This window comes from Sebastes fasciatus, chromosome 4, assembly GCF_043250625.1.
Source record: "Sebastes fasciatus isolate fSebFas1 chromosome 4, fSebFas1.pri, whole genome shotgun sequence".
Taxonomy (NCBI): Eukaryota; Metazoa; Chordata; class Actinopteri; order Perciformes; family Sebastidae; genus Sebastes; species Sebastes fasciatus.
The window spans coordinates 9,977,703-10,003,920 of NC_133798.1; the positions used below are offsets into that span (position 1 = coordinate 9,977,703).

At 42.2% G+C, this 26,218-nt stretch overlaps 1 protein-coding gene across 1 annotated transcript in view; it reads right to left on the reverse strand.

Moving 5' to 3' along the window:
- cdh13 (cadherin 13, H-cadherin (heart)) overlaps positions 1 to 26,218 on the reverse strand; it is a 441,664-nt gene that overhangs the window by 11,692 nt on the left and 403,754 nt on the right. The window contains exons 12-13 of the mRNA XM_074631905.1: positions 6,974 to 7,207; positions 4,141 to 4,359 (exon numbers count right to left, since the gene is read on the reverse strand). Coding sequence (XP_074488006.1) covers positions 4,141 to 4,359; positions 6,974 to 7,207 — 453 coding nt within the window. The remainder of the gene's footprint in view (positions 1 to 4,140; positions 4,360 to 6,973; positions 7,208 to 26,218) is intronic.

Sequence of the window (26,218 nt, forward strand, 5' to 3'; positions counted from 1 at the left end):
GGGCCAGCTAAGGTGGTTCAGGCATCTGATCAGGATGCCTCCTGGGTAGATCTAGAACACGCTGGAGGGATCGCGTCTGACCCGGGAACTCGTTGGGGTCCCCCAGGAAGAGCTGGAAAACATTGCTGGGGAGAGGGACATCTGGAATACCCTGCTAAGCCTGTTGCCGCGGCGACCCGGCCCCAGATAAGAGGGAAACAAATGAATGGATGGATGGATGTCTTAATTAGCATATGAATTCTTGAGTTATGGCCAAATGGGTGTTTAGTGAGGTCACAGTGACCTTTGACCACCATAATCAATCATCAATCATCCTTGAGTCCAAGTGGACGTTTGTGCCAACTTTGAAGAATTTCGCTCCAGGCGTTCCCGAGATATCGTGTTCACAAGATGGACGGACGGACAACTTGAAATCATAATGCCTCCTGACATCGCTGTCACAGGCGCAAAGGCATAACAATGTGTTACCAGGAGAATATATTAAGGGGAACAAAGTGAAATTTATTGACAGTGATTATATTGATTAAACGCGTCATTACATGGGCTTTACTTTACAGGATGCTATTGTTTTGTACATGGTCTTGTTTGGTAGACAGGGTTGGGGACTAATAGAAAAAGAGAGAGCTAGAATAGCGGGAGATAAAGGCAAGAGAGATACAGACGCAAGAAGCCAGAGAAATTCAGAAAACTGTCGCCGCGCATACGCCCGCAGCCCGGTGGGCAAAACCAGAACAAAACAGAAGAGTTTAATCTCCGCACCTTTATTCTCGTCTCCTTTCCCCATCCTTCCCCTCTGGCTCTTTCCATTTTTCTTCCCCTCATCTCTCTCCTGCGGGGTCAGAGTTCAGCTTGGAGATAAGGGAATTGAAACAGGATCCTCTCTGCCTCTCTGTCAGACTATCTGACTATACACTGCAGTGATCAGTCCCCTCTATCTGTCCCCCAGCACAGGTCTCTGTGATGAGCTCGAGCAGGAGTCATCTCTCTGGGCGCTGCTGTGTGTGTGTGTGTGTGTGTGTGTGTGTGTGTGTGTGTGTGTGTGTGCGTGTGTGTGTGTGTGTGTGTGTGTGTGTGTATAGAGAGATGTTCTGCGTTTGAATTGGTGGAAACTCTGTTGCCCAGCTGTAATACTATCTGAGATTCCCAATGGAGACACGCATGCACACACACACCGTCCTTGTTTCCTCTCTTTCTGCACTCCAACCTGCAGCTCCGGGGTAACACCGCTCGCTGTTAACGTCTGTTCTGACTACGCAAACGCGTTTGAGTCCAAATGAATGGACATGTACACGGGCACGGAACCAGGCAGCCCAAGAATCTGTCATCTGGAGCAGCTATTTGGCTAATGAATGCCACTGTCTATCATCGCACTATTTACAGTGGAGTAATGAATGCTACTGTCGTTCAGAGTCAAAGGACATCTGCGGAGAAGACTCTCCTAATGTCATCTTGGCATGTCAACCAATTATCATGCTTTCTAGTTCAGACACTGCGGCTGCTGCCATAGCGACGGCAGATAACAAAATATTTCGAAAAAAGGAGAGTGTGAAAAAGCTAAGCGACTGTTCCAGCTGGCACACTCTCCGGATCGCTGCCGTGAAACTTTCCGAGAGGTGGCTGCTGCTGCTCGCCGGCGAACGCTGACGCAGCATCAGCTTACGCTCATGATTAGTGTGTTGCAGTGAAAGCGCAACTAATGGCCTATCAACGCTGGAGTGTGCTGTGCTTATATGCCGCCGCTTGCCACGCGTTGTCAGTTGAATTTTAGACTTTGTGTCCTGTAATCATGAGTTTTTAACAGGTTACTAAGTACCCTGACTGCATCATGAGAGAACAAGATGATGAGTTCTCCAAACATACACGGCACAGTCATCCGCAAAGAATGAGTGTTTGGAGAAAAGATATACAGACAGATTGATCCATAGCCAGAGGAAGACCGATGGGTCATGCTAGATGCTGTGATGCACAGATGATACCGAGGGAAGATGAGACGCAGAGTTTCTGCCTGGAAGAAAAGGATTATGGGGAGAGTGCGGCTGATTGCCTTATAGAGAGAAAGCAAAAGAGCAGGAGAAGTGGTACAGGGGAGGAGAAACAGTGGCAGAGAGGGCCGAGGGATTAGAGACGGAAAACAGACAGAATACGCAAGCGGGAGTGATCAACGGGAGAGAGGGAGAAAAAAGATGTTAAGATCAATAGAACAAAAACACATGAAACAGAGCTGAAAAGAGGAGAGGAGACTGACTGTGATTTATCCGGATGATCTTCAATGAAACATTTCACAGTCAAACACAAATGAGCAGGAAAAAAAGATGGATATAATTACGACTACACCATATTTTAGGCCTAAAATCTCATTCTCCTCTTGTTTTGCCTTTTCCGTCTTATTTTCTTTTCCCCTCTTATTCCTAGTCCTCTTCTTCTTCTCCTCTCCCCCCACTCTCACCATCCCTCCCGCTGCATCCCGCCTCCGGCGTGCAGCGAGCCCGACTATAAACTACAGAGAACAAGCCCAGACGAGAGGACGGGATCTGGGGGCCTTAAAGTTGCAAATGATTTTTCTTCTCACCAAACTAGCTGCTGGATGTCTTCCGTTACGTTTGTATTGTGAATGGAGGAGGCTGAATTATTAATGCTGTCGCTAATGTGGCTTAAATGAGATATGCGGAGTAAATTCAAGTTTGACTTCCCGGGGAGTGCCGTAGGAATGGCGAAAAAACCCAGAAAAATGAAATGCAAAATACATACTTTTACAAAACGGATGCAAAAAAAGCACACTTGTCAAATTTGTGAATGTATATGTGCACAAACACACATTACCCATATGACTTGTATTCACTGAGTTCAATGAATTGCTTCCTAAAAGTCAGCACCATTTGTCACAGGCGCAGTTTGCGTTGGTTCAGGAGGCTCACTGAACCCCCTAGTGGCCGTAGCCAAAAATGCATGTAAGGATTTAAATATTATCTATATTTTTTTAGAATAACACAGAACTAATAATTTATTATGATGAAGAATAGTGTCAACCCTGTTGTGTTTTCTTATTGACAAAATAAGAAACCAACAAGATTACTTTTTGTGGTCTTTCTATTTACTCATAAGACACTCCCTGTCTACACTGAATCTGTTAAATATGCTCTTTCTGTTAGCCTTTGTAAACAAACCACGTACCGCGTACCAGCTGTGTGCTTGAGATCAGACTGGAGCTGGAGACGTAACTATTTAAAAGATGGGTGTTACTTATTATCTTCCTACATTTGTAGCTTACTTTTTAAATAGAAAACGCCCGTTTAATATCATATTTACAGCCAATAGCAAGTAGGAAACTTTCAGGGTGATCTCCCTCCAGCCAGCTGCCTCCTTATTTAGGTTTCTGTATTGAAATGAGGAGGTATCGTATAGATAACTAATCATTTCAACTTCACCAATCAGCCGCTCCTCATCCATTGTGGCGCTCTCAGAACGAGCTACAGGAATTAATAGAAACAGGGCGTTCAACAAAAGTTCGGCTCAAATCGTTGCACTGTGCAGCGCTGTGTGTGTGTGTGTGTGTGTGTGTGTGTGACAGAACATTCCAGTAGAAAACAATGCCATCGATCTTGTCGCTGACGCTCGCTCGCGTCACATTCACTTAGGTCACGGTAATATGTACACACAGCATCCCACTACACCAGACCTCTCTGTGTTTTAACAAATATCCTAAGGTTCATATTAGACACCACCGGGTAGCCTACTGTAGGTCTATCAACGAGCCTGCAAGGCTCTTCTCTGGTTTACTGTCGGGTTTTGCGGTTTGTGTGAGTTCGGTTTCTATGGTAATTCTCGCAATATTCCATCACTCATTGGGCATATTAGTCGGGATGTGAAAATACACCTGCTGGTGCTCTTTTTTTACGCAAACAAAGCCTCTGTTGTATACATTACATTCCCTCTAGATTTTTTTATTTTTTATGAACCCCCAAACTTAAAGTTCAAACTGCGTCTATTCTGCGCCTTGTCTGTATTGTTTCCTCGCCAAAACTGGAAGAATCATGCCATATTACTTCAGTATTTATCCATGTTTAAACAAAGATGTCTGCAAATAAAACATCATCTCAAGTTCTCTTTAACTCTTTGTGTTGTGGTTTTGATGGTACTTACAGAGTAGGGCGAGCAGGAGTGTCGCGAGCAGCACGAGAAGGCTGGCGCAGTGGGAGTGGGCAGAGCTGCAGTGCATCTTGTTCTTCTTACAGACGCACACTTGAACTTTGACCTCTGTGTTGTTGGACAAAGGGGGCATCCCTGAGTCAGTGATGAGCAACGGGACCTGGTAGTTGGCTTTCTTCAGACTGTGCAAAAGCATGATTTGGGAGTGTGTGGCTGTGGGGGGAAGAGAAGAAGAGGGAGGTTTAATGAAGTGAATGTGCAATAATCCCCCATCCTGCGTGTGTTGTCCATCTATTCTGCGTTTAACAGCTGCCCATTTTGCAAAGCAGAACTAAATATGTGTATTGTGACACAAAACTTTTCATATAAGCCTCATGTAACCGTCTGCCAAGCCATTCTTGACAACTGAAGCGACAAAAATTGGCAGCACTTAAGTTGCATAAGATTGTTACATTTTGTTGCATCACACTTTAAAAATTCCTTAAGAGACACAAAAGGAAATGCTGGAGCCAGTTCACTTCATGCTGAAATGTGCCACGATATGAAAAGCTGCACATTTCACATGTCTGCAACGGCTGTTAACTCCAGGTAGGGTGACTTTTAGATTTGTATTTAATTAGAAAATGTACAGTGTCCAACTGTGTGCTCAAAACAATGTCACAAGGCAGCAGTAAACATTTCATAAATCAACCACTTCTCTGGCTCATCAGTGTAATTTGATATGTGCAGCATATGACATATCAACAAACAGCTGACTGTCAGCACCATCAGATTTCCCTCTGTACAATCAGACAGATTGCTCCACAGGTAGTTTAAAAAATCATACTTAAGTTGGTGTAATTGTGCTAAGTTGTTAAAGCATTTATCATGTTACACTTCAGCGCTTTCAAAGTGATAACAGATACGGATGGGTGACAAGTTAAAAAAAAACCTTAAGAGAGTTTAGTAAGTTGCTGTTCCACCTCAAGCCCCCAGGGCAGCTTCAGTGTTAGGACTAAACAGATGAGATATAACGTGTTAATTAGGGAGCTTTAGAGATTTTGTTACCTCAGACTAGCTGTTTCCAGTCTTTGTGCTAAGCCAGCTGCTGGTGGTACCTCCAAATTTATCTTAGACATAGAGTGGAAACGACCTTCTCATCTAACTCTATGGGCAAGAAAGCAAAGTGTATTTCTCAAAATGTCTAACTATTTCTTTAATCTTTCACCCGTCCGTATGTTAAATCTGACTAACTATCATTTTGAAAAGACAGATTTGAAAGTCTAGATCCAAAATTGTATTGACCTATTGGGTTAAGAAAATAAAACATGCATTAAAATATATCTGTTAGTGTGTGTCTGTGGTGAGAAAGCAAACAAACCACAGGATTTTATGAAAGCAGATATGTGATTTTTTGCGTGACTTCGAAAGGTATACTGCTAATAAACCCATCTGCTGATTGTGAAATCTGTTCAGGAAGCAGATCTTATAATTGATCTGTATTTAAGGCCATGTATATTTAAGCACGTCAGTGCGTGTATTTTCACTAATTAATGGATCAAAAGCTGTTGAAATTGCTGTCCTTGTATCCGACTATGTGTCAGTTCATTAACTCCGTTAAAAAGTGTGTGACAGCGATCCCACAGTACGCGTGTCCGTGTGCTCCCCAAGGTTCCGACTATGTGTTCGCACCAGTCACCTGGTGCTGCATAAACTTCTGTCACCCACCAGAATTTGATTTCCCTGACGTACGTCCTGATGATGCAGGATGACAATCGCCAAAACAGACCAATCAACGAGTTACCTGTCACCTATTTTTGTCCCCTTGGTCCGGACCAAATGAACCCAACTACAGGTGTGAAAGCACTCTCAGTGTTCATAAACCAAATCATAAACAATTGTAGTAAGAAGGATTAAAACTGTTGCATTGATAAAAACTGATGTTATTTTCACATAGCTATACAGTATACTGTTGAGGTATAACCACCAGCTCTCCTACCTGTGGTTCCAAACACACACACAGACCTACATTTCCAACAGTGGACTATCATGCAACTAGAAACCAAGTGTGGACTGTTTCTGGTCATTTAAAAAAAAAAAAAAAAATAGAGTAGAAAATTTACTTTCAAAGTCTTTTCCCAGAATATTATTGCGCTTTCCATTTCTTTTTAAAGAAATTGCAAAAAGAAGGAACTTGCATCCTGGAGAGATGTCTACCTATCAAAGACGGGGACTTCCATGTACTGTAGTGGAACTGTCCCCCTGTTGGCTAAGGAGTCCCCCGTTGGTGAATGTGTAACGAAGTCCCCTGTTGGATAGGAAGGTAAGTGCACATCCACACACAGCCGAGACGAGCACAGTGCCAGTCCATTTCACTGGGAGCGGGCTCTTTCTCTGCTGGCCCTATCTGTCTCTTCCAGCGGTGGTGATTGAGGAGTGTCTGTACCTCCCTCTCCCGCTGTCAGTCACAGTTAATACCTCTGGGCAGGTTTTAACTCTGCTCTGTCACTCAAACACACACAGACAGCACTGCCGCTCATGCAACCCTGAATCAATGTCTTGGTTGTCTGTCTACCCTCTTCCTCCTCCCTCTCATCCTTGTATTATTTTACTCTTCATCCTTATCATGTGATCCGTACTAGTTAAGACTTACCTGTATCCAGCACTCATATTAACACTGTGTGACAGCTTATACAATTGTGTTTGACCCTGGAATATTCTTGCAATGAAATTGACTTTTGCTGTTTTTCAATAGGTGACACGTTACCTGTTATTAAACTCCATTATTATGTCTGAAACGGTTCAGTTCATAGAGCATACACATTTCTTTTCAAAATAAAATACTCACCGTTGACCCTGGTAACCTTCCATGTTTTATCTAGGCCTTGCTGTTTTGCCAGTTCTATCGTAAAGGGTGCAGCGTTGGGCGGTAGGTCCTTATCCCGACCCCCAACTATGGCCACTTTCATGTCATGGGTGTCTTCACACACCCGCGCTACCGATGGAACCACATATGGGGCATTGTCATTGTAGTCTTCCAGGTGAATGACCAATGAGCCGGTACCTGTGGCTGGAGGGCTGCCTGGAAACACAGAAAAATACACGCATATTAGGATGGGGAAAAGACAAAGGTGTTGATTGACTCACTCTGCAGAATTTAGTGCACTGCTGTAGGCCTGGATGCTCATCATTGTGTGGAGAATGTGAACAGTAACGATCTGGGCAGATGTGAAAAGAGCAATAACGCAATGTGGCTGCAGTAAAACATGGTGTACTCACGATTATTCTAAAGTTAATTCTCCTTTAAATGTTTTTCATTCTGTCATGTCAAAACGTATTCAGCTGAATGAAATCCAAGAGCAAAGCAAGCCCTGATGCTTTTTAAAGAGCAATTTGCCAATAAACCTAATAACATCCATCCTGCTCTTTTCTACTCCGCTGACCTAATTCGACCCAAACAAAACAAAAATGTGTGTAATTTGAATGCCGGAAGAGCATGAATCACAGTGGCTCATGTTTTGCGAGAGAACATTTTGACTTGGCACACGGCCGGCTTCTGTGTTTGTATGAGATTACACCTTATTGAAGGATGCTGGGTTAAAACACAGCTTGGCTCTTCTCTATTACTGCTCTCTGTTTCACTGCGATTAGAGGTTATTAAAAAAATCCACACGGCAACCACAACAGCTCCAGAGGTCAGTCAGCAATTAACACCTAAAGACAAGATCTGTAATTGGAAAATGGGTGTCCTCCACCTTTTCAAGGAAAAAAAAAATATTCGCGGACAATTTAGGGCAGACAGGAGGTGAAAAAACAAGTCAAGATATATGTGCAATAAATGTCAAGTGACGCTGGAATGAAACCCAGTCTGGGTGTTTACGGTGCGGTTGGAGAAAGTTGCACACACCGAGCAGGAAATGTTCCCGCCGTGAAATGCTGATGAGGTGAAAGTTACGTTTTTAGGAAACTAACTAATGAGGCAAAATCACTTGATCGCTGTTTTAAAGTTGAAATATGACACATGACTTAGAGGTAAATCTTTTCCAGTTTCATAATAGACAGGTTTGGATCTAAAAAATATAATTTTAACCATAAAATTAAGCTTTCCAATCCATCGCTGAATGTATGCAGTTTACAATGAAAACAGTGGCAGATCTACCACTCATTGTTATTCATAATTTTTTAAACAATATGTCAGTTTGCAGAAAGAGACAGACAAAAATAATTTCTAGCCAACGGTTGATCTTGCCAGCTGAAATGACAACTGTTGCTTGTAGAGTTTACCAGCTATAGCTAACCAGCTAATCAAGCTAAAATGAACTTCATGCGTTGGTTGAAAACGCTGCCTCTGGCTGATTTCTTTATGTTCCCGCTGACTTGTTTAAAATGAGAATCTTGTAAAACGGTTCTTAAATAGGCACTTGATGGCTACATACATCATATTGTGTGAAAAGACTGAAGCTAAAGCTGCATGTCCCAGACAGTCAGCATCCTCACTAGCTGATGATCCATGTAGAGCACACCTCTGTTCATTGGACCAAGGTTCGGCTGTTTGGTACAGTTTGGCTCACATCAGTAATCTCGGTTCAGATCAAAGTGAAAAGTCAGAACGTCCGGACCAAACAAGGTAGGTGTGAAAGATCTTAGACTCTAAGATATCGTCAAAAGTGTTTCGGTTTGAAATTCTCAAAGACACCTTTGACAGCTTTTTTTACATTGACTTAAAACGGAGACCCAAGTACTGGTGTGAAGTTATCCTAATGTCTTTCATTTAGATGCCATATACACATAGTATGGGTGTAAACATGCACTGCGATAGACTTATCCCACATACTCCGAGTCCTGTCTCTGTATATGTGCAGGAACTGCTTACCTCGGGAAATACCCCAGGCTACATAACAGAAATGTCAAATACACCTGAAAATAATTCAGATGGAAAATTTCTCATCTCTATGCGGAGGCTTTTTTATTCACACACACAACCTCTTAAACAGAAGCAACATAAAGTGTTGCCCAGGCTGCTAAATCCCTCCGGCAGGGCGATGGAGGCAAGTATCCAAGTGCTAAATATTTACTATTTGTGTAAATGCATGAACATATTGTATGTCAAGTGTAGTGGAACCCTTAAAGGCATGAGTAGGTGCAGGTTCTCAAGGGTAATGGCAGTAATCCAACTTGATATACACCCATAGAGCCACCTATCCACCCCCCACTCCCCCACACACACATAAAAGAGGCCACTCTCCCTCCCTGCATTCCCACCAACGCCACATGCACTGGGTCAATAACAAAGATGAAATAATCTCACAGTGCCAGCGCAAAAGTAGCCGTGATAACAGTGAGTTAATAGACTTCCATCAGATATTTTGAAGTTTGGTGTAGCACCATAATATTTTCATTCAGAACAGAAGACAGAAGAGAAATGAATGATGGATGGCAGAAAGCAGACTGGCTTATATTCACCTGCGAGCCAAAATATTTTCTGCTTCATAACAGTCTGCAGAGAAATCATATCTACAACTGGTAAGTGTTTATCAGATAATCATCATGATTTGTTTGTTTTGCTAAGCTCCAAACTTTAATTTCATTCTCAGCTGTAAAGCCATCAGCAGATTGTGATTGGGACGGATAGGGAGAAATCAAATGTAATGGTAGCGAGTTTGGCATTTTCTACTGTATAATAATCGTGAAATGACTGCTATCTCTGCACTCGGTTGCTTTTCTGCATGGAGTCAAGGAATGAAACAAAAACAGCAAACAGTCCTTATTGTAGATAAGTACGGCTGTGACAGTATCAGCTGCAGATCAAGAGCAGAGAGGAATTACTTTAGCGAGAGCGGACGGAAAATGTGTTGAAAAGCAAATCAAAGACAGTAGCTCTTCAGGCGAGACCTTAGATAATCTATTATCACTCGGCACTCGAGACCAAGAGAGTGAGGATGGGGGCTCGGATCCACCCGTCTGAGAGAAGATGAAAATTTCATCCCATCTGTAGTGGGAGAGGCCGTCTCTGTGCTTGGCTAGCTTTAAATGAAGCTGTTTGTCTTCCTAAACGAATACTCCCCACACCTAATCACTCTAATTCTCTGCTCCTCTCTGCTCCTACTACTCCTTATCTCCATTGCATCATGCCCATGTCATCATCAGCCTGCCACGGCACCAATGAAGCTTGTCTACTGGCCTCTACTTCACACCGCTTTGTCACTAAAGTTCTGATTAAACACGCTGCAATTTATGGATCTTTGCCACTACAACGTGTCTACCCAGCTCCGCGTGTTAGGCATCGAAAAGTACATCAAAAAGTAAAGTAGGCGATATTAAAGAAAGATGGGACATGGGAGGATTTGCTGTGATGCCAAAAGAACATGGTAATTATCAGAGTGTTGAAAATGTGTAAAAAAACTGTCCTCTCATTGTCTTGTTGGAGTTCGGTGTCGAAAATGTATTCATTGCTACATCAAGTTATCAAACTGTGCTGGCAGCAGAGTTCCTGTCTAATTAACAGAGGTTTCAATCAACAGTAAAACAAGATTAAAATGAGGACAAAGGTCTGTGCTGTCTGCCTCTTAGGAAGTGTGTGTGTAATCCTGTAATGCTGCGTTTGTGTTATTTAAGGCTCGACTCTCTTATACTCAGATAACAATTGCGCTCGGAGTGACTTACTCAATTATTTTGTTGTTTTGGCAATTGCTACTTTCCAAATGCAAATTGTCAGACTTAATGGCCACGTTGGTGGGTAGAGAGTAATGGAACAACAGCCACAGCAAATAACTAGTGAATATGGCAGTTTAACAGAACACTGTTCCAGGTCTGTGCCAATATCTCCTTACACAATGCACAATTCCAGTACAACTCTGAGCTGTATGTCTATAATCCTGTTATCAATATGCTCTCTAATGGTTATGTGTGATTCTATGGCCATGATTGAACATTTGTTTATCAATTTTGCTTCTTTTTAGTTGTCAGAGACACTTATTATTATTAGTATGTTCTTAACTATTGTACATATTGTATTGTTTTTTATATATCTAGGATACCTAACAACATCAGGCAAAGGGACTCGGGTACATATACATATTTGTTTGAATGCTGATTAAATCAAATTCAATTCAATTATCAGGACTAAGGGCCCTATCTTACACCCAGCGCAGCGCAACTGTCATTGCTAGTTTCAGACAGACACAGTTGTAATTTTCACGCCCAGCGCCCATGTTGTGTAATTAGCAAATGTACTGTAAGATGCGTCTACAAGCGCTACACAAGACGCGTACACTCAATTGTTGAAGGGACAGAGGATTGAGAGACGGCAGAGGGTCCACTCGCCAAGCACCACATACCACATACTGTACATCTACTCGCCCGCTTTCACTTCGCGCACGAGCAGATCGTTTCGTCGGCAGAAAACCTGTCACTTCTCCAAATTGACTAATCCACCGTTTAGATAGCAATGCACCCAATGCAGGTGCACCTGATTTTTAAAGGGAATGGGAGATGACACTCTGATTGGGTTAATTCTTGTTAAGCCCAAATCACACCTATGATTAATTAACAGACTAAATACAACCCCTTTGCACCTTGCACCTTGCGCCTTACTTTGCGCCGCTTAAATAGGGCCCTAAGAGTCTACATGCACGCTAGCGACTCTGTGAGGCTGTACTCAGGCACAGCGGGGCTTCATGCTAAATGCTACAGTAACAACAGCATTCTAACATGCAGGTAAAATATTTACCATTATTTTCCACCATTTGTTTTTTTCTGGTATTTGGTTATAAACCAAATATTTGGACACATTAATAATTTGACCTGATGATTGCGCTAAATGGAGAGTTAAGAGATCACCGTAATTGTTACAATTCACCCTGAGGGGGACATAAATGTCGGAACCAAACTGGCAATCCATCAAAAAGTTGTAGAAACATTTCATTAAAAAGCTAGCAAGGCTTGCATCATTTCTAGGACTGTGTATATAACAAGAGACATCTTTTTCTGCATAAGCCTTCCCTCCTTGTCTTTATTACAGTCCAGCTCCCCTCAGCAGTGGTTGACCCATTGGGATTTCAATGTATTGTAAAACTTAATCCTAATGTGGCTTCAAGCGAAGTTTCAATTTGTCAAATCTGAAGTAATCCAATCACCTTTGAGGCTCTGACATTTTGCATATTGCTAACAGGTTAAAATAACATAAATGTAGGTGGAAATCCCAGCACTGTTTTGCTCTGCGGCCCTCCCTTTTTGCTCTCCTTTATGTAAGCTTTAATTAGATTGCTGGGATGAAGTCAGAAAGTTTTGAAACTTGCATGAGCTAAGTAACTTCTTTATTCAAGTGAAGAGTGTTTTTTTTGTACAAATGAGATAATTAATGATGTATTATTTCACTGAAAAATGTAACAGTCCAAAGCTAAAATTAACTTTCCACAAGTGGGGATTGATTCTGATAAATTGGTTTCAGAGCAGGAATTACACTAATTAACGAGTGAGATTAGGTTTAATTGTCTTCATCAAAGTCCCTCTTCAATATTAAAAGGAGTGAAGCCCGCGAGCCAGTTCAGGCAGAAAACTCCAGTAGTGGTGCTACACTCCCACATGACAAACTCCGCTAAATTCATCATATATACCCAACGCACCCTGTGCAATATGCCAGCCAATTTAAAATGACTTTGGTCTGGTATGCAGCTGCTGTACTACTCAATTGCAAACAATTTCTGTAAAACGCCATCTGGAAATCAATCAACCAATCAATAAATCAATCAATTTTATTTAAAGTGCAGAATGACCATGCGGCATGGTTCCAATGCACTTTACAATTAAAAAAAAAAATACATTACCAAAGCACACAGCAAGCAAATAAAATAATAAACATTCAAAGTAAAACAACTACAATAAAAACATCAATGTTAAAGGGATGTTAAAAAGGTGATTTCAACTGAACATGCTTATTTAACATGTAATGGAAAGCCATTCCAGAGATAAGTAGGCAAATGTTCTGAAGCCAACAGATTTCTTTTTAACTGAAGGAATTACCAAGAGACCAGCATCATGAGCAAAGAGGGTGTCCCTCTGGTGTAATTATCTCAGGTGGTCCAAGACCGTGCAAGGTCTTATAAGTTAAAAGAAGAACCTTAAAATCAGCTTTCGCTTGTACTAGTAACCATTGAGGATAGGCCAGAATGGGTGTTATATTTTCTAGTTTTAGTTAAGATTTCAGCTGCAGCATTCTGAACAAACTGAAGACTTCTAGTAGCACAACTACGAAGGCCAGAGAAAAGGACATTACAATGCTCAAGGCTGGAGGATACAAAGGCATGGACAAAAGTTTCAGCATCATACAATGATAGAATAGGTCAGATTTTGGCAATATTACTGATATGAAAAAATGCTGTCTTGGTAATAGCCTTGATATGAGACTGGAATGTCAGACGAGAATCAAAAATCATTCCAAGGTTTTTGATGGTCGAGCTTTCAGAAATAATAAAGCCATCAAAGCTGACACTGAAATTTTTATACGAATGTCCATATTTGGCCGAACCAAGATAACCAACTCATGTCCATCCATTTTCTTTTTATTTTTTATTTCTGATAGACATGCCCCTACATTTATGAGTTGGGAAAAGGCTATTTGGCTTTACAGGTATGTATAGCTGTGTATCGTCAGCGTAGCAGTGATAATTAATGCCATATTTGCAGATTATTTCACTAAGGGGAAGCATTTGGATGGGGCCAAGGATTGATCCCTGGGGTACACTAAACTTTCCGTCAGAAAATTCAGAGATTGTAATGTTGTAGCTTACACATTGAGTTTTATTTGATGAATATGAATGAAACCGTGAAAGTGTCACTGTCCCCTGAATACCAATATACTTAAGCCAGAATCAACAGTTATTAGTAAATCATTGACTACTCTGGTCAAGGTAGGTTCAGTAGAATGACGGGACCGAAAGCCAGATTGAAATGTATCAAAGAGATTGTTATTGAATAAGTGGGTAGTAAGTTGATCAGCGACAGCCCTCTCAAGTATTTGAAAGGAAAGGAACACATGAAAGGAAGATTGGAAATTGGTCTATAGTTGTTCAGACTTTGTGGAAATGCTTCTGCCACTCCTGCAGTATTTCAAAAGACCCACCTTTGCCCTGCAAACACCTGTAGGCTTTAATTTCAAGGTTCTCTGTTCTAAGATTGGCTTGTAGTTTTAGGGAATGTCGAGGTGAAAGACACCAAACGCAAACTCTGTATATACAGTTCTATGTAGTCTGGCGATACCTTTCTGTGGGTTAATCACTGAGCGACCCCTCTCACATACACATCATGTGATCCTTTTTAAATAGCAAAAATATTGATAATACCGTAGCATGTTCAAAGTAATACAATATATTAATTATATTTTAAACAATGAATGTTAAGCATGATAAGAAAAGTTTTGGGACTGCCGGGAGCTTACTTTACTTTATTTCTGCTCAATTATGATGCACTGAAAAGTCAAGAACATCTCACTCATAAAGCGTTGTGCTCCCAGACTACTGACAAATATTGAAACATTTAAAACCCCAGGCAACCATTTAAATATTATCCTATTTTGAAGTAAGTAATCTGTTGAAGAACACAAAAAAATGAGCTGGTACTGCATCGCAGGAAATTTACATAATGTCCACTGGCAAACACAAAAAAAATGGATATAATAAAAGCATTACACAGATATGAAATTATTCCATGCAGTGTTAGTTAATCCACTCATCATAATCATGGTGAAAGTGGATAGATACATCCAATACATTTGTGAGCGCAGGTGATGTTTTTCACAGACAGATAATTTGTATTTGTGCTATTATGATATTTAGAACAATATGACAGTATTGCAGAACACTATGTTTGTGGGATGGATGCAGCAAAGATTTACGTTGAGGAATTTCTACAAGGGCCACCTTCATCACTTCCAGCCTTTTCCTTTAGGCTTTGCCCTCCTGCTCCATCTCCATCGTCCACCACTACTCCCGACAACTCCACCTGCCCGTGGCTGGCAGTTAGACAGCCCTGTTATTCTCCCGTCTGCCCAGAGATGAGAGGAGCAAGCAGACTGATTGACTCCCGGGGCCGTCAGGGCTAATCCATAGCTACAGGCTGCAAACTGACCTTTCTTTCTCTCTCCTTTCCCCGCTTTCTCTCTATCTAACCCCCAAAACACTCTTTTTCTCCCAACACTTTGGCTTTAGGCTAATGCTCTATTTATGTCTGACTGTCACTTTCTGTTGTTATCGCTTTATTTTTTCTTTCTGTTGTCTGACTTTTTCTCCCCCAACTGTTGTAGAAGAAGATGGAAAGACAGGGTTGTGACCGGCAGCGGTTTGAAATGTACCAATTTCGGCCCCTGCACGGTATGGTGAAGTATAAAATCCATGATCTGTTTGCGGTTGGTCTTTCCTCTTGGGGGGGAAAATGGGTTGTAGCAATGACATTTTATGAGAGGAGGTGAGGGCAGGGAGCACAGCAAATTTGAAGGGGGGAAAAGTACAGCCAGTTCCATTTTCATTTTTGGCAAAGTCATACATTTGATCAATTTTTCTTACTGTGAAATAAGTCTGGCAAGTGCTCTGGCCACGAGTGAATTCACAGGATTAAAAAAAGGCCCACTTGTAGAGTTTGTCGCCAAGGACAAAGCTGAAACAGGAATATTCTTATCTGGCTACTTTTCTTTTTCTCATTAGAACAACCATTAAGTACCAGGACAGCTTAGGTACAAACAACCAGTGGATGATGCCCTTGGCTAAAAATATTCAGCATTGTTATTACGCTGATTATTTTCCTCGGCCACATAAAAGTGGACGGTGGAGGAAATGAAATAACAACAAGCAGGGACTAGAAGAAGCCAGGAGCAGGGCTCGCGTATGAGGAATGGCTCATTGGAAAATGTCACAATACATCATGCTGCAGCTAAACAGTCAAGAAGACTAATTCACAGGTGGACTACAGCAAGGTAATAGAGGAGAAAGAGAAAAGATAAATGAAGGCTAAATCTGAAATGAGAAAGGGAGGAGATGAGAGCAAGAAAGGAGCTTTGAAGGAGAGTGATTCTGAAAAGTATGTGATTATATGAAATGTCTGCCATGCCAGCAAAATTGACTGAAATCTAGGTAATTCTATTCCCCATCACTTTACAGTGTCTTCCAGCAAAACAGGAAACTCTTTATCACGACAGCACAATACTGAGCCATCCCATTTCTCTTCATTACTGTAACCGGTTCCTGAGTCCATTCTTGTTTAAACTGTTTCACGACTCCATTCAAATACATCCATCCGCTGTACGGGTCACAATGAGTACACATTATGTTAAGGTATCGCACTGGGATACGTCTTTATCCTTTGTGTTGAACAGCATTGTACTATATTGTCATCAGTTAAGAAATGTGTTTCCACAGCCCGTGCAGAGCAGCATTATACGACCAGAAGAGGAATCAAGGCACAGACAATAAAACTACACACTGTTGGTCGGGACGGCGTTATCAGCTGTCACCACCCAACACAAGAGTCACAAAATTTAATCTATTTGATTTGTGTACATGGACACGAATTTTCCCTTTTTTTCAACTCCAGTCTTTTCAAAATGAAACTGCGTAGTTAACTTTAGGAATAGGTCGACTTGGTTAGGCTTAGGCAACAAAACTACTTAGTTAGGTTTGGGAAAAGATCGACTTGGTTAGGTTTAGGCAACAAAACTACTTAGTTAGGATTAGGAATAGATCAACTTGGTTAGGTTTAGGCAACAAAACTACTTAGTTAAGATTAGGAAAAGATCGACTTGGTTAGGTTTAGGCAACAAAACTACTTAGTTAGGATTAGGAATAGATCGACTTGGTTAGGTTTAGGCAACAAAACTACTTAGTTAGGTTTAGGAAAAGATCGCGATTTGGGTTAAAATAACTCTGGAAGTGCCGTAACATAAGTACGGAAGTTACGTAACATAAGTACGGAAGTTACGTGACAAATAAATCAACTTTGACCTCTGGTTTCACATGTGGTACGAACAGTGGTCTCCTGGGCAAAAGTCCAGTAGTTTTTGATGCACCCATCCACCCCGACCTATTTCCTATTCGATGCTCACCGCTCTTTACACTTCCCGGTTCACAATTACATGATTACATACAAACTGATTTCATGCTGACCATCATGAAAAAACTGTGATATTCGTGTCTATGTACACAAATCAATACATTAAATTTAGTGACTATTTCATGAACTGCTGTGCGACTGGGCTGCACCTCCGTATGTGCGCAGTGCAGAGTAGCGGCAATGAGCTGGCCAGTAGGGCACACTCACTGCTCAGGTAGACATTACTCCACTATTCTTTACATAGCAATAGTTGTTTGCATCTATATTAATGCTCTGGATGTAGTACAGAAAAAATACTGTTTTTTAATAAAACAATTTCAAGCCTCATCTTTTAACCGCAACAGTTTTAAGACGTGCAATTCTATGGAAGCATTCTGAAATATCTTGAAATTCAGAAAGCCTCAATTAGACAGATGTGCTTTGAAGAACTCAATTTTTCATTGGAAGCAAAATAAGAAAGACATGGAAGCAATTCATTTGAAAAATTGTATTTGGTGAATTTTAGCACAACTTTACTCTTACACAAACTAGTTTGTGTTGTACTAAAAAAAACATCACAAAGCCCTTGTGGATCTGACATGACGTACACTGGAGACTGCTTTGAATTTTTAAGAGTGAATCTTGTTCAAATATTGATTAAACTTCATAAGATAAGATAAGTGGATGTGTGATAAGTGTGTTTTCCTCCCTCTTTCAGTCCAAAGGGAGTTTAGTCCTTATCAATTTATAGTCCACTCCAAAATAACAAAATACTAAAAGATAACAGATACAGAGATTACAGTAAATTACAAAGTGCCCAAAGATTAAAAAAATCCCTAATACTTTATGGATTGTGATGATTTAAATGGTGATGTCAGTATTTAAAACTGACAAACAGTCACACATGCCAATTCACTTTCCTCTAGTCGGTGCAATTCATGGAACGAGCACCTGCAAACCTGTAATGCTGAAGGATACGGTATCCTAACTGGTTTTGTATTTTCCAGCTCCTCTCCATCCGTCTTGCCACTGTATGAGTCCCAGACCTTGTTAAAACTCCCTTCAGATAACCCACTTCATTCTGTCCCATCACTCATCGGTCTCCTCAGGGCTTCGGCTAACACTATCACATGACACCCCGCTAATCTGATTGGCTGATCAGAACTGTAAATGAATCCGGCCAGAGCCAATTACAATAGGCACAAGTCATTAAGAGAGATGACTTCGGGGAGAGAAGCGGTGCCGGGGACAGGTGCATCGCTGCTAGTCTGGCAAATTACTTTCAGAATAGAGTTTGGGTTATCAGTTGCTGCCTATTATACCAAGTGATTGGAGAAGGAGGGTGTTGATACGGCTTAAAGCAGGCTTACACTGCAAGCTCTTTTTGTGCTAATTAAACACCAAAATTGCCTTCCTTGGGAGGTTTCTTGTTTTGGTCTGCTCCCAGAAAACCTTTTTTTTTTTTTACTGTGATAAGGTGTCAGGTAAAAATGAAAAAAAAAAAAAAAAATGTCTACACATACAAGTGAAACAACTTTAATTAGGTTTGTTAAACTCACTATCCACAGCAAGATCTAATGGCCTACTGGTCCAAACTGACATTTTAAAAAAGCTCTTTTTAAACAGTTTACCTGTTTTACTGTGCATACAGCAATAAACCAAAATTAGTTACACATTCAAATATGATTAAAGCCCCTATACAGGCACCTGTTATCCCTTTGCCTACACCTGCTCCCCATTACCAGATTGTCTATAGGCCTTTCTCACTGCAGACATTTTCAAGGTCCTGGTATTGCAGCCCGATCTCATTCCAGGGCATCAAACACCTACGCTTTTTCACGGCCATTGGCGTTCGATCCCGCCTCACAAGGCACCCTTAAGCGGAGGTAGGAGACGCACCGAGCTTTCCGTTAACTACAATATAAACCCATCCATGGCAACAGTAAACGCACAGGGAAAGTGCTGTGGTGATGTAGTTTAAAGAGCAAAAGGGACACACAGTGCGGGAAGAACGGGAGGTGGATGGGTCCAGCAAGCACAGGGTTTTCCATCAGGAGACCGCTGTTCGAGTCCCTTGCGTTAAGTTTACGCAGGATATATCCCAATACCTTAAATTGCATCCATGTTGTCCTCACTCTCATCTGGTGATTGGATCTTAGTCCCTCCCACTGAAGATACGAGGAGAGAGGAATCCAGGAACCGCATTTTTACAGAAATGAGACGTCCGTTCCTCTGAACCGTCATCTCAAGTGACAGCCAGTTCTGATAACCACAGCACAGCTGGATCAGCCGTCAGCCGGCTTTAACAGCTCTGCAGCAACTTTCAGACGGTAAATGCTATTTCTACAGTTAACACATATCCACTACTCTTAACTAGTTGGTGAATAAGAAAACAAATAAAATCTATATTATAACAAGAGTAATAACACTCATGTCTACTTCCGTATATAAAACTGTGGTGATGTTTCAGAGCAGCCCGATCAGCTGCAGTATCCAATCACTAACAGATTTTGATAAAAGTCTTACGCAAAGGCTCTCGTTCGCCATTGCTCAGGTCTCCTCAGTTATTCCTCCTCACTGCTCAGAGCATTTCATTATGCCTTCATTATGACGGACTGGAACGATTTCCGGGTCAAATGAGGAGGGAGGAAGGATCAAATAAGGGAATTGGGATGTACTCACTGTCACTGAAAAAGGCCGAACCAATTTGCCTGCCTTTTTGACCCCATTTACTCCTGGCATTAACATGCAATCTCTAATTGGACATCCTTTCTTGATAAGGAAAAATGTATGCTAATGCAAGGGATAAATGCATGTAGAACGCACTGATTTGATCTCAGCCAGGTGTAAATGCAATGTGTACAGTGTGACCATATTCTTATTATTATGCCACAGGACTTTCAACCAGGAGACCGTTGTTCGAGACCAGTGTTTTCTTTTGCAAGTTGACGCCTGTCACTTGTTTCATAGTGACGCCTGTCATATGTTCTCTGTACTGATGTTACGTTGTTTCCGTACATATTTGACTTAGTTTACATACTTATTACATACTTAGTTAACCAAGGAGTTTTGTTGCCTAAACCTAAGTGAGTGGTTTTGTTGCCCCCTGCTGGTAGGCTATTGCACTTTCATACAGACATGTAATATTGAAGCCTCGGCAAGACAAAACTTGGCACTGACACGTTATCCTCTGGTGGACTATTACAAGCTTTGGAATGATGTTGGGTTGTAAAATGTTGCAGAAAATGTGGGATTTTCTTAATACAATTTGCACAGGAGGAGGGAATATCACAGGCCAGAGCAATTCCCTGCCAATTTTAACGTGAAAGGTGTTAATTGAGGTGGCCTTTACAGCAACTAAGAAACTGTGAGGCTGTGTAATTAAAACACCCCCCAAGCCCTGCACACCACATCACCACCATGCAGCCCGGATAAACACACACACACACACACACACACACACTGCCATACACAGATGGTGCCTTTAACTCTTCATCAGGAACTAAGCCGCTGACAGATTTCCTATGTTGGTCTAATGACATACATCTAGATACACTGAAAGAAATCCTCCATCAGCCGTGTTTGCCTGATTCCATCATCTGACTTCATCTTTCATTATCTATCCCTCTCCATCTCTGCTACCCGCTCATCTCATTTCATTTGGATCCCTGTCATTAAAACTACAGCCAAAGCTGTTCATATCTCTGCAGAAGAAGCCCGAGTGGAAAATTCTGATCCAGAGATGTGCTGGGTGAGGACTCCTCACCGCTCCAGAAGAGGTGTGGGGGGCGCTTTTTAAAATTTTAATCACATTGAATATACTCACTTTCCACAAAACCAGGAGATTCAGTATTTTACAAAATAACTATCCTGGTATCACTGCACTCAGACAGAGGCTCTCTTGCCGAGTGGGCAGAGCCATGTTAGTTTTAGCATGCCAGGCTCGGCGATGACTTCTGATCCATGGATGAATCAGTATTCCAAGGACACGAGAGAGGCAGGGCCCGATAACAGCCAGCAGAGAGAGACGTTCCTTCCCTGGCAAAGCCGAACAAAGGTATTCTTTAATCACAGACGTGAACCTGTTTACAAGGTGGCGACTTCCCCAAGAGGTTCCGCTACAAGTCGAGACATGAAAGACAAGAGGCAGCCATGGAGGGACGGGGAAGAGGGAGACAGAGGTTGGGGAGGTGGTACCAAAGCGCTAAAGTGAGAGAGACACAGTGTGTATTTGGGGTTAATGAGGCGGCGCGGCAATACAGGGGAGGCAACAGAAGGCGAGGCAGCGTCGAGCTGTGATCTGCTGCGCTTTCCAGAGCATGTCCCATTACACTGCCATTATCCCGGGTCAAGATGCCTTGATTTCCTACCCTCACGCCTGCGTCACCCCTGCCTACTGCCACACAGGGTCATAATTGATTGACTGGGCGAGAACACATTGCTGTAAGGTAGTTAACCTGCTTGCCTCTGTGGCTGTCTCCATAAAGGGATTGACAAGAGAGTGATATATATATATATATATATATATATATATATATATATATATATATATATATATATATACGGGGAGGGAGAGTGACCTTAATGCTGGGTAAGCACTAAACGAGAATCAAGCTGATTTTGGGCCTGATTCCCCCCTCCTGACGATGGTCAGCAAACAAAGCGCCGTTTTTTTGACAGTTCTAAAGATTATCCCTCCAGATATTCTTGGTATGTTAAGAGTGTTTTTTACATCCCTCGATCTGCTCGGAAGTCCATCCTGGCCGCATTGATGTTCAATATTTACGATCGTATATCCTGTTGTGTGTGTGGGGAACCCCGAGGACAGTTGATGGCACAGTTACGTGGGAAATAGCGATAGCCAACTGAAAACCAAGCTGACTGAAGAAGGAAGGACAACAACCGTCGTCATGGCAGTCGCGGCTAATGCATGAGCTGATACATAATGCAAAGCATAAAGGACTAGTAAGATGGACCTCAGAAATGGACCAACTTGTTGATTTGTGGCAATTTAACGTGTCTCCATGACTTCATCCATTCATCCTTTGTGAATTGCAAAAATCCTTCCTATACCCGTTGTCCGCCATGTTTGTTAGTTTGTCTCTTTAGTCACGTTCGATCACAAGAGATTTTGCGATATTTTCATTTTTTTAGTCGGGTTGTTCATGAATGGAATCTGTTAGTGTGTGGTGTGCAGTTTTGGCCAAATCGTTGCTCACCACACACTGTAGGAACAAAACTGATAAATTTAACATTAAGTCGTTATGTGTGGGGTCTCTCACATTTTGAAAATCTGTTGGTGTGGGCCAGCCTTAAGACAGGAAAGAGGAGAGTAAACAAGTCCAGAATTCATAACCTGTTAAAGTCAAATGGCGTCTGACAAAGCCTTCGATCTTACTCTCTCATTTTCCAACCCCCCAAAAAATGACTTTGTCCAGTCTTAATTTTCACTTTTCTCCCTACCTTGTTTCTCGAGCTCGTCTCAATTTCTTCCATGTTTTTGTCTCCTTTGACACTGAGCCTCCCGTTTCTATATTTACCATTCTATTAGACACAGTCTGCTCTTTAGCTCGTGCTCTCTTGGCTCTAGCATAATGGATTCTGTGGAAAGTTATAGAGGGCCGTCATGGCTGATTTCTAGCATTTACTATGTCCCTTTCTGCTAACAGCTCAGTCCCAAATCCCCTATTAATCAAACATTGATTCATCAATAGCTAAATCAGGGTTTAGCGGAGTTTCATTATACATTTAAAAGCCAGAACTGGAGAACTAAAAGCAATCTGTAAACACTGACAATGATCTTCCCAAATGTAAAAGACTACTACTATTCTATTCTGCTCTTGGCCGGAAGATGTCAGCGCACTGGGCTGACACACACAGGCTCATCATGCTTTATTATTTCCCGCCGTTGTAGTTTGAGGCAGCCTGATCACAGCTGGCTAAAGACACAACATGAGTCTATCTATCTGCATTTAGCCTGCCAGGCTGCCTCACTGTGTGCTCCTAACATGACAGACAGTTAGCGGTGGAACCATTGTGTCTGGGCTGGCCTGAAACAGGGGGAATTACTCAGCCTATTACAGCAATGAGCGGCACACTGGTTCCCAGCACTCAGCATGGCAATGAGGCGGCACGGTGGCAGACATCGAACACGGAGATGGACACGTGTAGAGAACAGAATGGTGGGCTTGCACGCACACACACACACACACACACACACACATAGTGGGTATCTCTGCTGCCGACAGCCGGCTACCACTGTCAGTCGTTTTCTCTCTTTTGAGAGAAGAGATGATGAACCTATTATGCGGACCTGTCACAGAGAGATGGACGGACACACACATGCTGCACACACACAGTCCTATTTAATTTTACATCCATCTGAGCACCAAAGCGTTTTTTTTTTGTGACCCATTAGAATTCAGCATCCCCTCTCTCCTTTTGCCTCCTGCTTTTGATTTAAAACAGAGGGGATGTGATCTGACTGTGATGAATGCCGAGGCTTATCACACTGCTCAGTCTCAGTGCGTGAATGTGTGTGTAATACTTAATATTCCTGTAATTAACAAAGCTCTCTTTCACTGCGTCGACGCTGTCTCACAGACACACACACACACACACACAAGTTCTAAATGTTGGCCTCTCCTCCGAACGTCCACGTGTTCAAACACTACTCAGCTCTTTCGTGCATAACTTAAGAGTTTTTTTATTGGAGATTTGGCGGCAGCAGACACTGAAAATTTGCTTGTGTGGGTGTGTGTGTGTGTGTGTGTGTGTGTGTGTGTGTGTGTGTGTGTGTGCCGCCGTGTTTCAGACGACTGGGGCTTTGATAATGTATTCATGCCTCCCAATGACAAATGGCTCCCACCAGGAGGCGGTTTAACATTTAAATGAGGAGCAGGAGAAAACATTGAACCACAACACACAGCAGCGAGTGGATACACAGAGGGCAGGCTAGAGAGGCGCTGCATGTAGCAGGACAAAGACGTTAAAAAAAAAACAGGATGAACACACGAGTTCAAATCACCCACACCCAAAAAACACACAGCGATCCGTCGACACAGAATATATAAAAAAAATAAAATAACCTAATGTGAAGGAAGGAGACGGGGGTAAGATGCGGGAACAGCTGGCGTCCCGGCGGGGAATCGGAGAGCAGAAGAGAGAGAATTTGTTGGCGTGCAAAAACCAGCAGCTACTGATGAGAGTTTATATAAACAGCCCGTCAAGCCCTCTGCTCAGGTTGGAACAATATCTCCTCAAACAATATCGCGCCGCTCCGCCGGCCTGCCAGGTGCCATTGCCCGGGCAAAACTGGGTTGTGGTTTTTCAGTCATTAACTCAGAAACAGAAATGCATGATGGGAGGAGGGGAGACAATGTGCACAAATACAGATGCAGGGATGAAGTTGAGCAGCGGCGCATGCAAACAAACACATTTACACTGATGCGTGCGCGTGCATGTACGTGCACACGCGCACATTCATTCAAGTCTACAACTTCACACATCACGGAGTGGCAAATGGCTCCGTCTGCCTCTCCTGCAAGTGCAGTTGATTGCTATGGCAACAGAGTGTAACCTCCAGACTACTGGCTCGCTGCTGTAAATTCTCCGGCTGAGATGACCCCTGACCTGGACATCAACATTATCATTATTTCGCTACCTTGTTAAACCCCCAGATCCAGTGTTCTCATCTTCTCTTTGTCCTATTTCTGTCCACCATCTTAGCCTCTCTTCCCTCCTTCCCTGTAGTATGTCCGCTCCATCGTTCACCATCTGTTGCGGCCTGGAGGCCTGCTCCGGCTGACCTCCCCTCATGCTGTTAACCAGGAGCTACAGTCAATCTGTTGCTAACCATGCAAAACATCTACCAAGAGTATACTTCCCATTTTAAGCTAGCACACAAGGTCAAATCGGCTTAAACTGGCCATGAGGCGGCTCGCGACAAAGGAGAAAATATTTATTTTAGGAAAAACTCTCACCCCTTCGGTTACACACAACGAGACTTAAGGTTACTGGCAGCATATTTTATTTTTGAGACATATTCAGCTAGTAAAAATCTAATTTCATGGTCGACAGACAATAGATTTTTAGTATCATTTGTAATGCTATCTGCCTAGAAAAACTGTACATAAATATAATGTAATGCTGTTAAAGACATACCTTAGTATCTGTTTCTTTTAATCATTTTTTCTCCTATCCCAGAATATGTTTTCCCAATTGTCTTTTTGCCAGGTACTTCTGATATATGCCTTTCCTTTAACCTCCTCCCTTTCTGTTTGACACAAGTCTATTCCTCCTCTCACCCTCCTCCTCCTCCTCTCAAGTGCCGGGTAGATAGATATTCATCTGAGGTCTCCATATAAAGATAAAGATGAAGATGTAAGGGTCAATCGATATCCTGTTGGTCGTCTAGATAGGTGGGTTGTCATACAATCATTGCGCAGATCGCTGTGCAAAAGGAGCAAATTTGTCCTGTCGATGACCAGAGCAAGCAGCGAAAGAGGCGAGGTAGGGGTCGGCAGGGATATCAGTATTCTGCTCACATTTCAAACCACGTGCACTGCACACACTGCACGCACGCATGCAAGCATCAATTCAGTAGGTTGTTAAAGGTCTAGGTGCAGGGATGTTTTATGGTTCTCCTTGCTTATCGTAGAATGGTGGCCTCGGAGCAGTGTGGACACAAGTGCATCTCATCTATCACCTTTTACATGTTAGACATAAACAGGACCAAGAGCAGTTTGAGTTTTATGGTTAGGCTCAAGGGACGGAAATGTTGGTTGGTCGGTCCACTACAAGTTGGAAATACCTCACCAATCATTGGATGGATTGTCATACAATTTGTACAGATATTCAAGCTCCCCAGAAGATGAATCCGACTGACTGTGGTAATGATTTCTATTCTAGCACCACCGACACGTTTATTTGGTTTTTAATCAAATGTCTCGACAACTATTGAATGGATTCCCATGAAATTATGAACAAACATTTAAAGGTTCCCCCAAAGGATGAA